Here is a 13,397-nt window from a genome sequence, read left to right on the forward strand (position 1 = left end):
TGTTTATCGAATGCCTGCATAACATCTGCTAGAAGGAGGTTGTCTGTGTGTGGGAGTAAGGTGTGGGCTAATTCTCTGCCATTTTCTCAAATGAGGTAATAAAACACTTCACTTTTCATTTGTCATCAGTGGAGGCCACTGTGAGATCCACATACAGTGTAAACTCTTCCTTCCAATGTCTCCAAGTCTGGGACAGATTACATGAAATCACATACAGTCCCTGAGGGGGCTTCAGACCAGTCTCCATTTTGCAGTAATGTCAGGGAGTCTGTACTTACAGGTGCTGTGATTCTCTGTGATCCTCTGTACAGTCCCAGCCTCACACAAGCTCTGAGGATTTGCAGGTTCTGTGCCCAGCTGCCACCATGTTCTGTTATGTATTTCCGGTCAAGGATTAAACTCCTTGGATATCTCCAGGCTTGTTTATTACATGAGCCTTGTGATTAGAGTTGAGCGATACCGTCCGATACTTCAAAGTATCGGATCGGAATGGATCGGCCGATCTTTAAAAAAAGTATCGGTATCGCCGATTCCGATACCGGAAGTCCCATTCAAGTCTATGGGACTTCCGGTATCGGAATAAGAAAAACCCTGTTTTTGCCTTGTACAGCCTCTCTGGGGTCTGTACGGGCCTTTCGGGGGGCTGTGCCGGCCTGCCAGGGGGTCTGTGCAGGCTCCGGTGGTCTGTGCCGGCCTGCCGGGGGGCTGTGCTGGCCTGCCGGTGGTCTGTGCAGGCTCCGGTGGGCTGTGCCGGCCTGCCGGGGGGCTGTGCTGGCCTGCCGGGGGGCTGTGCAGGCTCCGGGGGGCTGTGCCGGCCTGCCGGGGGGCTGTGTCGGCCTGCCGGTGGTCTGTGCAGGCTCCGGGGGTCTGTGCAGGCATCGTCCGATGGGACTACAAGTCCCATCGGGCGATGCCTGCTACCATGACAGTGATTGACACATTAGCCAATGATGGGACAGTAGTAGTCCCATCATCCGGCTAATGTGTTGAATGTAAAAAAAAAATAAAAAATTACATGCTACATACATGCTACATACATACAACATGCATACTACATACATGCTACATTCATACTACATAAATACTACATGCAACATACATACTACATATATACTACATACATACTACATATATACTACATGCATGCTACATACATACTGCATGCTACATACATACTACATGCTACATACATACCACATATATACTACATACATACTACATGCATGCTACATACATACCACATACATACTACATACATACTACATGCATGCTACATGCTACATACATAACACATATATACTACATGCATGCTACATACATACTACATGCTACATACATACCACATACATACTACATGCATGCTACATACATACTACATGCTACATACATACTACATATATACTACATGCATACTACATACATACTACATACATACTACATGCTACATACATACTACATATATACTACATGCATGCTACATACATACTACATGCTACATACATACTACATATATACTACATGCATGCTACATACTACATGCTACATACATACTACATATATACTACATGCATGCTACATACATACTACATACATACTACATGCATGCTACATACATACTACATGCTACATACATACCACATACATACTACATATATACTACATGCATGCTACATACATACTGCATGCTACATGCATGCTACATACATACTACATACATACTACATGCTACATACATACCACATATATACTACATACATACTACATACAATACATTCATACAATACATACATAGACATACAGTACATATAACATAGAGTAACATACTTACCAATACTTGTCACATTGTTCCCCGAAGCCATTGTCTTTTCCGGAATAAATATTAACATAACAAACCACAAAAATACTCACCCATGATCCGAAGCAGTCCACGAGTGTGTCCCACGACGATCTTGGGTAGAGAACGGCAGCATCAGCTGATGCTGCCGTTCTCTACGGGCTGCAGGAATCCAATGACGGAAGGTAGGTATCCTTCCGCACTGTATTCCTCCGCCACTTAAAAAAAAAAAAAGTCCCTAGTCTCACTTTATGCCATTGCTGTGTGGGAATACCTACCTTCCGTCATTGGATTTCTGCAGCCCGTAGAGAACGGCAGCATCATCTGATGCTGCCGTTCTCTACCCAAGATCATCGTGGGACACACTCGTGGACTGCTTCGGATCGTGGGTGAGTATTTTTGTGGTTTGTTATGTTAATATTTATTCCGGAAAAGACAATGGCTTCGGGGAACAATGTGACAAGTATTGGTAAGTATGTTACTCTATGTTATATGTACTGTATGTCTATGTATGTATTGTATGAATGTATTGTATGTAGTATGTATGTAGTATATATGTGGTATGTATGTAGCATGTAGTATGTATGTAGTATGTATGTAGCATGCATGTAGCATGCAGTATGTATGTAGCATGCATGTAGTATATATGTAGTATGTATGTAGCATGCATGTAGTATATATGTAGTATGTATGTAGCATGTAGCATGTATGTAGTATGTATGTGGTATGTATGTAGCATGTAGTATGTATGTAGCATGCATGTAGTATGTATGTAGTATGTATGTAGCATGTATGTAGTATGTATATAGTATGTATGTGGTATGTATGTAGCATGTAGTATGTATGTAGCATGCATGTAGCATGCATGTAGTATGTATGTAGCATGCATGTAGTATGTATGTAGTATGTATGTAGTATGTATGTAGCATGCATGTAGTATGTATGTAGTATGTATGTAGCATGTATGTAGTATGTATGTGGTATGTATGTAGCATGTAGTATGTATGTAGCATGCATGTAGTATATATGTAGTATGTATGTAGCATGTAGTATGTATGTAGTATGTATGTAGTATGTATGTGGTATGTATGTAGCATGCATGTGGTATGTATGTAGCATGCATGTAGTATGTATGTAGCATGCATGTAGTATGTATGTAGCATGCATGTAGTATGTATGTAGCATGCATGTAGTATGTATGTAGCATGCATGTAGCATGCATGTAGTATGTATGTAGTATGTATGTAGTATGTATGTAGCATGCAGTATGTATGTAGCATGTATGTAGTATGTATGTAGTATATATGTAGTATGTATGTAGCATGTAGTATGTATGTAGCATGCATGTAGTATGTATGTAGTATTTTTTTTTTTTTTTAACATTTAACACATTAGCCGGATGATGGGACTACTACTGTCCCATCATTGGCTAATGTGTCAATCACTGTCATGGTAGCAGGCATCGCCAGATGGGACTTGTAGTCCCATCGGACGATGCTTGCACAGACCCCCGGACATCAGCACAGCCCCCCGGCAGGCCGGCACAGCCCCCCGGCAGGCCGGTACAGACCCCCACAGGGTGCACAGACCACCGGCAGGCCGGCACAGCCCCCTGGCAGGCCGGTACAGACCCCCACAGGGTGCACAGACCACCGGCAGGCCGGCACAGCCCCCCGGCAGGCCGGTACAGACCCCCACAGGGTGCACAGACCACCGGCAGGCCGGCACAGCCCCCCGGCAGGCCGGTACAGACCCCGGGCAGTCCACACAGCCCCCCGGCAGGCCGGCAGAGACCCCCGGAAGGCCCGAAATGACGGCGCATCATGATGCGCACACACCGCGCATCATGATGACGTCAGGCTGTCAATCAACTTTGAACTTCCGATTCCGATGCCGAATTCCAATATTGAAAAAATATCGGAAGTCGGTATCGGAATTCCGATACAGCAAGTATCGGCCGATACCCGATACTTGCGGTATCGGAATGCTCAACACTACTTGTGATACATTCCTCCATTACAAGATGTCTGCTAACAACAACTAAAAAAAACAAGTTCTTACACTCTATAGTACACACATCAAAGTAGTGAGACCCCTAGAGGCCACATCAACATATAACATATTGCTACAGCTGGATCATATGTGTTCAGTGACATTGGCACTTCTCAGTGTATGGCACAGACATAGAGGACAATCAGTTGATAGGACAGAAGGCGCAGAGTAACAACAACACTTTCCTTCATTGGGGAACAGAAACCTGCAGTTCCAGCAAAGGTAATAGGTTTTTGACTACTATGAGAGACAATTACCTTTCACAACTGGTTCAGGACCCAACAAGAGGGGGGGCACTGCTAGACCTAATATTAACCAACAGGCCAGACCGCATATCAAATGTAAGGGTTGGGGGTCACTTGGGTAACAGTGATCACAAATTAATACGTTTTCATGTATCCTTTAATAAGATGTGTAGTAGAGGGGTTACAAGGACACTAAACTTCAGGAAGGCAAATTTCCAACGGATGAGAGATGATCTTGATGCAATTAACTGGGACGATATCCTGAGACATAAAAATACACAAAGAAAATGGGAGACGTTTATTAGCATCCTGAATAGGACCTGTGCACAATATATACCGTATGGGAATAAACATGCTAGAAATAGGAGGAAACCACTATGGCTAAATAGAGCTGTAAGGGGCGCAATAAGAGATAAAAATAAAGCATTTAGAGAATTAAAGCAAGTAGGTAGTGATGAGGCATTAAATAAATACAGAAGATGAAATAAATTCTGTAAAAAGCAAATCAAGACAGCAAAGATTGAGACAGAGAGACTCATTGCCAGAGAAAGTAAAAATAATCCCAAAATATTCTTTAACTACATAAATAGTAAGAAACTAAAAAATGATAGTGTTGGCCCCCTTAAAAATAGCCTGGGTGAAATGGTGGATGAGGATGAGGAAAAAGCCAATATGCTAAATGACTTTTTTTCAACAGTGTTTACACAAGAAAATCCCATGACGGATAACATGATCAGGGATAAAAATTCTCTGTTAAATGTCACCTGCTTAACCCAGCAGGAAGTACGGCAGCGTCTAAAAATCACTAAAATTGACAAATCCCCGGGCCCGGATGGGATACACCCCCGAGTACTGCAGGAATTAAGCACAGTCATAGATAGACCATTATTTTTAATCTTTAAAGATTCCATAATAACAGGGTCTGTACCACAGGACTGTTGTATAGCAAATGTGGTGCCAATATTCAAAAAGGGGACAAAGACTGAACTTGGAAATTATAGGCCAGTAAGTTTAACCTCAACTGTGGGTAAAATCCTGGAGTGTTTTCTAAAAGATACTATACTGGAGTATCTGGAGAAGAATAACCTCATGACCCAATATCAACATGGGTTTACAAGGGACCGTTCCTGTCAGACTAATCTGATAAGCTTTTATGAAGAGGTAAGTTCCGGACTGGACCAAGGGAATGCAGTGGATGTGCTGTACATGGACTTTTCAAAAGCTTTTGATACGGTGCCACACAAAAGGTTGATACATAAAATGAGAACAATGGGGATAGGGGAAAATATGTGTAGGTGGGTTAAGAGCTGGCTCAGGGATAGGAAACAAAGGGTGGTTATTAATGGAGCACACTCAGACTGGGTCACGGTTAGCAGTGGGGTACCACAGGGGTCAGTTTTGGGCCCGTTTCTTTTTAACATATTTATTAATGACCTTGTAGGGGGCATAGAGAGTAGAATTTCAATATTTGCAGATGACACTAAACTCTGCAGGGTAATCAATACAGAGGAGGACAATTTTATATTACAGGAGGATTTATGTAAACTAGAAGCTTGGGCTGATAAATGGCAAATGAGCTTTAATGGGGATAAATGTAAGGTCATGCACTTGGGTAGAACGAACAAGATGTATAATTATGTGCTTAATTGTAAAACACTGGGCAAAACAGTCACTGAAAAAGACCTGGGTGTATGGGTGGACGACAAACTCACATTTAGCGGCCAGTGTCAGGCAGCTGCTGCAAAGGCAAATAAAATAATGGGATGCATTAAAAGAGGCATAGATGCTCATGAGGAGAACATAATTTTACCTCTATATAAGTCACTAGTGCGACCACACTTAGAATACTGTGTACAGTTCTGGTCTCCGGTGTATAAGAAAGACATAGCTGAACTGGAGCGGGTGCAGAGAAGAGCGACCAAGGTTATTAGGGAACTAGGGAGTCTGCAATACCAAGACAGGTTATTACATTTGGAGTTATTTAGTTTGGAGAATCGAAGGCTTAGGGGTGATCTTATTACAATGTATAAATATATGCGGGGACAATACCAAGAGCTTTCTAATGATCTTTTTACTCTTAGACCTGTGACGGGGACAAGGGGGCATCCTCTACGTCTGGAGGAAAGAAGGTTTAAGCATACTCACAGACGCGGATTCTTTACTGTAAGAGCAGTGAGACTATGGAACTCTCTGCCATATGATGTTGTAATGAGTGATTCCCTACTAAAATTTAAGAATGGACTGGATGCATTTCTTGAAAAGTATAATATTACAGGGTATATGCACTAGTTTCCTTAATATTGCGTTGATCCAGGGAGCAAGTCTGATTGCCGTATGTGGAGTCAGGAAGGAATTTTTTTCCCCAATGTGAAGCTTACTGTTGCCACATGGGTTTTTTTTGCCTTCCTCTGGATCAACATGTTAGGGCAAGTTAGGATAGGATATGGGTTGAACTAGATGGACTTAAAGTCTCCCTTCAACCTTAATAACTATGTTACTATGTTACTTCAGTGTTTACTGCACTGCTCCTTTTACCCTGTCAGCTGCTTCCTGTGTGCTCAGTGACATCGGTACTTCTCAGTGTTATTCTGTCAGCTGTTGGCTGTGTTGCCTGTGAGTGATGAAAATTCCTGCAATTGTGCTACAGGACAATGAATAACACTGAGGAGTGCCAATGTCACTGAGCTCACCGGAGCCAGCAGACAGGGCAGCAGGAGCTGTGTGGTAAACACTGAGGGGAACTGCCAATGTTACTGGAACACCCCCTCAGGGCTGTGAGTTACTCGGTACCAGGCCGGTGTCTTAAAGGGATGTGTCACGGCAGCAGGTACCCGGTCCATGGCCCTAAGTGTCCATGAAAAATTAGAATTGATGAGGAACAAAGTCTATGTGTAGATAAGGTCGTGATGCCACCTGTCGTACTCGGCAATAAAAATGTTAGCCGACGCTGCTTGTACAGACCGCTGGGGCTGGTGGTGATGCAGCAGAGTTGGTTCAGCTCTCCATAGGCAAAGCTTAACCCCAGGGTAGTGTAATTGCAGGATGGTGGATAACTGTAGTGCAGGGGTGCGTCTGTGATCAATAACTGCAGACACAAGAGTTACTGTTCCTTTTACCTTTTTCTGAAGGCTTGAGGTACAGACTGAAGCACTGGTACAGATGGAAATGAAGAGCCAGCAGCCTGAAAGCAGATCAGGGTCCCTTGAACCAAGAGTTAATCGAGGCTTCCTTTCTGCAGCTTGAAGCTATACTCAGTCCTCTGTTCTCTACAGTCCTTAGTACGTGCCCTAATGGCCGGCAGCTTGAGCCTCTTCCTCTGTGGCAGCTCCAGGCTCTCGTATGCTGCTGTGCCTCTGGGTTTTAGTGAGGCCAGGAGGCCTGCAGTCTCCTGCTCTCCGGATTTGGCTACTGAGACTGTCGTTCCCAGACCGCCATGGACTCCAATGTCCAGTGTACAGCGCACTGACCTGGGGTGAGCTTCATTACAGCTCCACTTCCCCAGGCTTTTCGTATCTCTTTCTCCTTTCCTCTTTCTACTTTAGTCTGGGGAGCAGCTCCTTCATGCTTCCTGCTCCTTCTCACTCCCAGACCCAGGCTCAACTAACTAACTCCTCCCCCAGCCAAGAACTTGCTGGAAGCTCCCGTACAAAAGGATTCAGAGCTCCCCCTTCTGGTCTGGAGTAGGAAAAGTGTTGTGTGTAGTGGTTACCTGATCATGTCATCACCCCCCCAACCGGACTCCTGGAGTGCCACATTACAGAGCTCCTTCTGCTTTGTCAGCTAATTGTCCTGTGTGTCTGTGCTATACACTCAGAAATACACTCAGAAGTGCCAATGTCACTGAGCACCCAAGAACCAGCTGGCAGGCAGAGGAGCTGTGTACCAACAGCTGACAGAGGTGGAGCACTGTGTGACTGAGGTAACCTGCTGCTGCACTGACATACAGTGCATTGGATTCAGCCTAGAGGCTCCACCCCCACCCTAAGAAAGCTGTATTCATATGTGTGGCGCTGAATATGGATTTGCTTCAGAAACAGCATAGGGGACATCTGCTAGAAGGTTTTTGAAAGGCTTTGCTTCAGATATCATTTATAAAAGGAATATTTGAAAAATTATTAAAATTGCTTGCTCTACATTATTATAAATCATAGTGACAGGTATGCTTTTGGTGACGTCGAAGGCTGTGTGCACACGCTGCGGATTAGGTGCGGATTCATCCGAGCGGATTTTGTAAAATCCGCAGGTGAAACCGCAGGTCAAAAGACCTGCGGTTTTACCTGCGGATTTGCTCTGCGGTTTTGCCCTGTGGTTTTTCATCTCCACAATGGAGGAGATGGCAAACCGCAGTGGAATCCGCAGAAAGAATTGACATGTCAATTCTTTCTGCGGATTGAAAACCGCAGATAATCCGTGCGGAAAATTCCGCACCGTCTGCACTGCGGTTTTTGATTCCCATAGGGAATCATGGTACTGTACACCGCAGCAGAAACTGCTGCGGGTCCGCAGCGGCCGGAACCACAGCAAAATCCGCAGCATGTGCACACAGCCTGAAGGCTTCCAGAGTTCAGGCAGTCATTGCCCGCAAAATATTCTGCACAAAGTATTGAAAATATTTTATTTATGGTAAAGTTATTTTGTCGAATTACTTTTGAGCGCCTGAAATTAGGCGGCTTTGTAGAAAAATGGTTACAATTCCTAAATGTTTCAAAGGATATTTTTGTTCATACCCTTCAATTTAACCTGGATGTCTGCACGGCACTTCAATTGCATCTCAGTTGTTTCATTTTAAATAATAAATGCGAAAAATGCACACGCAAAGCCAAAATCACAAAGATTCTGTCACTGTGCAAATATTTGTATTATGACAATAAATGACATTTGCAAAGAATAGAAAGTCATTGAAAGCAGCACCTATTTTTGTTACATTTATATCAAACGATAGGCAAAACAATAAAAGTGATGGACAATATATCAAATTATGTTTTAAAGGGGTCATATCATACCATGAAAGCAACACTTTTTATATTAAAGGTGGGATGGAGTTTCACTACTCTCCGGTAGTCTAGGTCAATCAGCTATTATTGCTGATTTAATACATTTTTAGGGATTGAGGCATAACATGGAAGGCAAATCAACTGACTGGTCATCTATTAGATGTAAGGACACACAAACCCGACCTCCCCCCATGTCCACTTCATGCCCTAGTATGGTTTATGATGAGGGCTGTCATCCTGGGACAAATCCCTTAAAAAAGAGAAGGGTGTCGTGGCAAAAGTGACAACATGGCAACAGTACATTTGTGAAACAAGTATTTAAAAGCCACATTATAAATTTAATAAGGTCCGGAACTAACTCATATTCAGCAAAGTTCTCCCACAATAAAGCATCACAAATTGCTGTATATGTGGAGTACTCTCAAGAATATAGAAACAGAAGAGAAACTAGAGTAACCATAACTCGAGTAAGCCGTGGCGAGACGCGCGTCAGGGATCAGTGGGGCACCCTATCTTTCACAAGACATGGATAAGTGGCAATTTGCATCTGCTATGACCCACCAGTGGTCTTGTATTATTACTGTTGCAGATTCATCCACTATTTAAGGTCTACATAGTTATGCATCTGCTTTTTGCGGCACCTTAAAATTTTTTGGGCACATGCACTTTACATTTAGTATTCAGGTAGATTTAGTCACTGGGTACTTCATATGTTTTTGGTTGCCCTGTTACTTGGTCCATTATTTATGGGTTACCCCACTGCTTGTCTTTGAACATTCCTCCTTGCTATTTGTATGATTTTGTTAATATAAATGTATGATGTTTTTATTGGTTTTGTATAAATAAAATTTGTCCGTGATTATTTTAATACTTTTTTGTGGTTTATGATTACTCTAGTTTCTCTTCTGTTTCAACAGTACATTTATGTATAATACATGAGATAAAAAATGACAAGGGCTGATGAGTTTTTCCGCAGCTGATAAGCAATACAACAGATGAAGACACGATCTCTTCTGTGAACTTAACCAAGTCATAGCACTGAGCACACAGACATTTGTTAAAACTGGTGCAAAAGAAAAGACAAGCAGTTGCCCATAGCAAACAGATTTCTGCTCTTATTTGCACGTGTTAAAAACACATGTGAAGTGCACAAATGTGAACACGTCGGTCAGACAGTGTTCACACCACCCATTAACTAAGATATAACAAGAGAACATAGAATGGCAGATTTGCAAAATTTTGCAAAAATTCTCTGCAGCCAAAAATATGGCAGTAATCAGCAAGTGCTGAACAACAAATACAGGGTATTTAGTCGATACGTTTTTTTGCAAAAAAATGTATACCAAGCTGCCTCACCAACGTCAAGGTAACCCGTGTCGAAGCAGTCCCTATCTAATGTATTTAATACCTGAACATCTGAACAGTGTCTTGACATGAACAGGATTCAGACACATGTGAGCACTTGCTGATTACTGCCATATTTTTGGCTGCAGAGAATTTTTGCAAATTTTTGCAAATCTGCCATTCTATGTTCTCTTGTTATATCTTAGTTAATGGGTGGTGTGAACACTGTCTGACCGACGTGTTCACATTTGTGCACTTCACATGTGTTTTTAATCCATTTTTTCCTTGCTTAGCATGGTTTGGGAGACCCCACCCCTCTCCTGTGTGAGGTGTACAAAAGAGCTGTCTCAGACCATAAGCCCACACTGTGGAGCAGCCTGTCTGAATCCTGTTCATGTCAAGACACTGTTCAGATATTAAATACATTAGATAGGGACTGCTTCGACATGGGTTACCTTGACGTTGGTGAGGCAGCTTGGTATACATTTTTTTTGCAAAAAAACGTATCGACTAAATAATTATGCAAGTCAATGGGAAATAAAAGTCAGCATTGAGTGGATGACATTCATCCACTCAATGCCGACTTTTAATCCCCATTGACTTGGATTGGGGTCGGGTTTCAGACGAAACTCCAACTTTTTTTGCCCTAGTCGGACCAGTTTCATCCGACTCAAATTTTGTTTCATGAAACCCGATCCGACCAAAGTCGCTCAACTCTATGTACAACGTATGTGTGATTGTAGCTTTACGGTATGAACGTTGGTAAAGGAACACGACTCTAAAAGTGCTATACCAACTGCCATGTAAACTAATAACTAGGAGTCTTAGGCAATGTTCAGTATTTGGTGAGTTTTTCACCTCAATATTTAAGTCAAAACAAGGAGTGGAACAATCAGAGGAAAAGTATAATAGAAACACGTCACCACTTCGGGATTTATCACCCACTCCTGGTTTTGGCTGACAAATACTGAGGTAAAAATGTCACCAAATACTGAACTTGTGAACATGGCTGGCCTGAGGGAACACTACTCTAAGGGTGTGTGCACACACTGCGGATTCTTCAGCTGATTGATCCGCGCGGATTTTGCAAAATCCGCAGGTAAATCAGCAGGTCAAATGACCTGCGGTTTATCTGCGGATTAGCCTTCGGTTTTGCCCTGCGGTTTATCACCTCTACAATGGAGGAGATGGTAAACCGCAGCGGAAACCGCAGAAAGAATTGACATGTCAATTCTTTCTGCGGATTAGAAACCGCAGCAAATCCGTGCGGAAAAATCTGCACCGTCTGCACTGAGGTTTCCATTTCCCATAGGATATTATGGTACTGTACACCGCAGCAGAAACTGCTGCGGATCCGCAGGGCCAAAACCGCTGCGAATCCGCAGCAGAATCCGCAGCGTGTGCATACACCCTAGAAGGGCTAAACCAAATTCCATTTAAAAAAATAACTAGGAGCCTCAGGCCATGTGCACACGTTCAGTATGTGGTCATATGTGGGTGAAAAAGCTTTTTGTGCGTTTTTGACGCTGCATATTTTTATTTCCCCAGAAACGCTGCATCTTATAGTTCCAGCAAAGTGGATGGGATTTATAGAGATCTCATGGCCGCCGTGCTTCTTATTAATGCAGCGTAAACTGACCTGTGGTGTTTCATATCCGCGACGTGTCCATGTCTCTCGTGGGCACGCGGAGTTTTCTGTGCAGATTTTCTCCATTTGCATTAGGTGCGTAAATGACGCAAGTGAAAAATGCTCAGGTGTTTTATGTGCGTTTATGAGGCGGAAGCGTATCAAGAACAAATGTAATCCGCACCTTAGTATAGCAATAACGTTTTGTCAAATACCAGGAAGAGTAAAAAACAAACCAGCGTTATTTAAAGCATGGCACACCAAAAAGAGTAAAAAATGAGATAAAAACGCATGTAAAAAAATGTGCACAAAAGCTCAGTAACATATTGTACATATACACACTATATACATATATTATATTTGCCACAAAATATCAATAGCTTCAGATAATGATGTAACACATAGGAAATGTTATTATGTAACCTGAAATCATTAAAAGAAGAAAAGTGCAGTAAATAATACTAACTTTCCCTCCCCTTGCATTTTTGCAAAAAACAGTAGCCTTACATAAAGTCTGAACTGGTCTCAATAATATCTCAAAAGCTGAAACACAACCACAAATCTCCAAAAAGCCCATAACCTCCAAACAAATATAGCAACAAAGATCAACATATATAAGACATGCTTAGTTATTTCTTACTGTGAGCATCTCAGACCCCGTACAAATGCTGAAGAGACACAGAAAAGCTGGCATAATAAACATTGCTGTCTTTTTCTCCGTCATGATGAAAGTTTTACTGTGTTACTATTGAATGGATTCATAAATATGACAGATAGTTGCAGAGGTTTTCCATTTCGCTGTGTGCAGTGTGTTGGTTGTGTCCTTAAATAATTACTTCAGTCCCACCTCTCTTTCCTGTACAGGGGTATACAGCAGAGCATGTGATTTCTGCCAATCACAGGAAAACATGAAAAGTCTCACTATTTCAGTTAAGAGCTGCCGATTGATACTGTGAAATGGCAGGATATCCTAAATGAGCAATGCGAAGTGAAGAGGCTGAGTAGCCGCTGACATCAAATTCACATTGTTGTTATCTACTCGTTTTCTGGGGTCGTTGAAAATGAGACAAGTACAAAATAAAATTCAAGCATCTAGCAACAATTGATAAAAATATGAAAATCCTTTATTAGAGACACTTTAAAATTCCAAAAATTCCATGGCACATTGCACATCGCGGGGGACAGGAAACAACATGGCAACAACTTTTGAACGCAAACAGCGTTCTTCTAATATTTAACATGCATCAGCAGGGGAGAACATCATTCCATGCACCCATAAGTGAGCCTCTGACATGATCGCA

At 42.4% G+C, this 13,397-nt stretch overlaps 1 protein-coding gene and 1 long non-coding RNA gene across 2 annotated transcripts in view; both read right to left on the reverse strand.

The window, feature by feature from the left end:
* Positions 1-12,897, reverse strand: part of STAB2 (stabilin 2) — a 335,756-nt gene extending 322,859 nt beyond the window's left edge. The window contains exon 1 of the mRNA XM_073575159.1: positions 12,737-12,897. Within this exon, the coding sequence (XP_073431260.1) occupies positions 12,737-12,820 (84 nt within the window). The 5' untranslated portion in view covers positions 12,821-12,897. The remainder of the gene's footprint in view (positions 1-12,736) is intronic.
* Positions 4,271-8,409, reverse strand: LOC141088922 (uncharacterized). The gene is made up of 2 exons (XR_012232101.1): positions 7,248-8,409; positions 4,271-4,392 (listed from the first exon to the last, which is right to left on the reverse strand). It is a non-coding gene; the product is annotated as an uncharacterized lncRNA (long non-coding RNA).
* Positions 12,898-13,397: the final 500 nt, after the last annotated feature.

Source organism: Dendrobates tinctorius, unplaced genomic scaffold, assembly GCF_039654945.1.
Source record: "Dendrobates tinctorius isolate UK_male_01 unplaced genomic scaffold, ASM3965494v1 ptg000043l, whole genome shotgun sequence".
Lineage (NCBI taxonomy): Eukaryota > Metazoa > Chordata > Amphibia > Anura > Dendrobatidae > Dendrobates > Dendrobates tinctorius.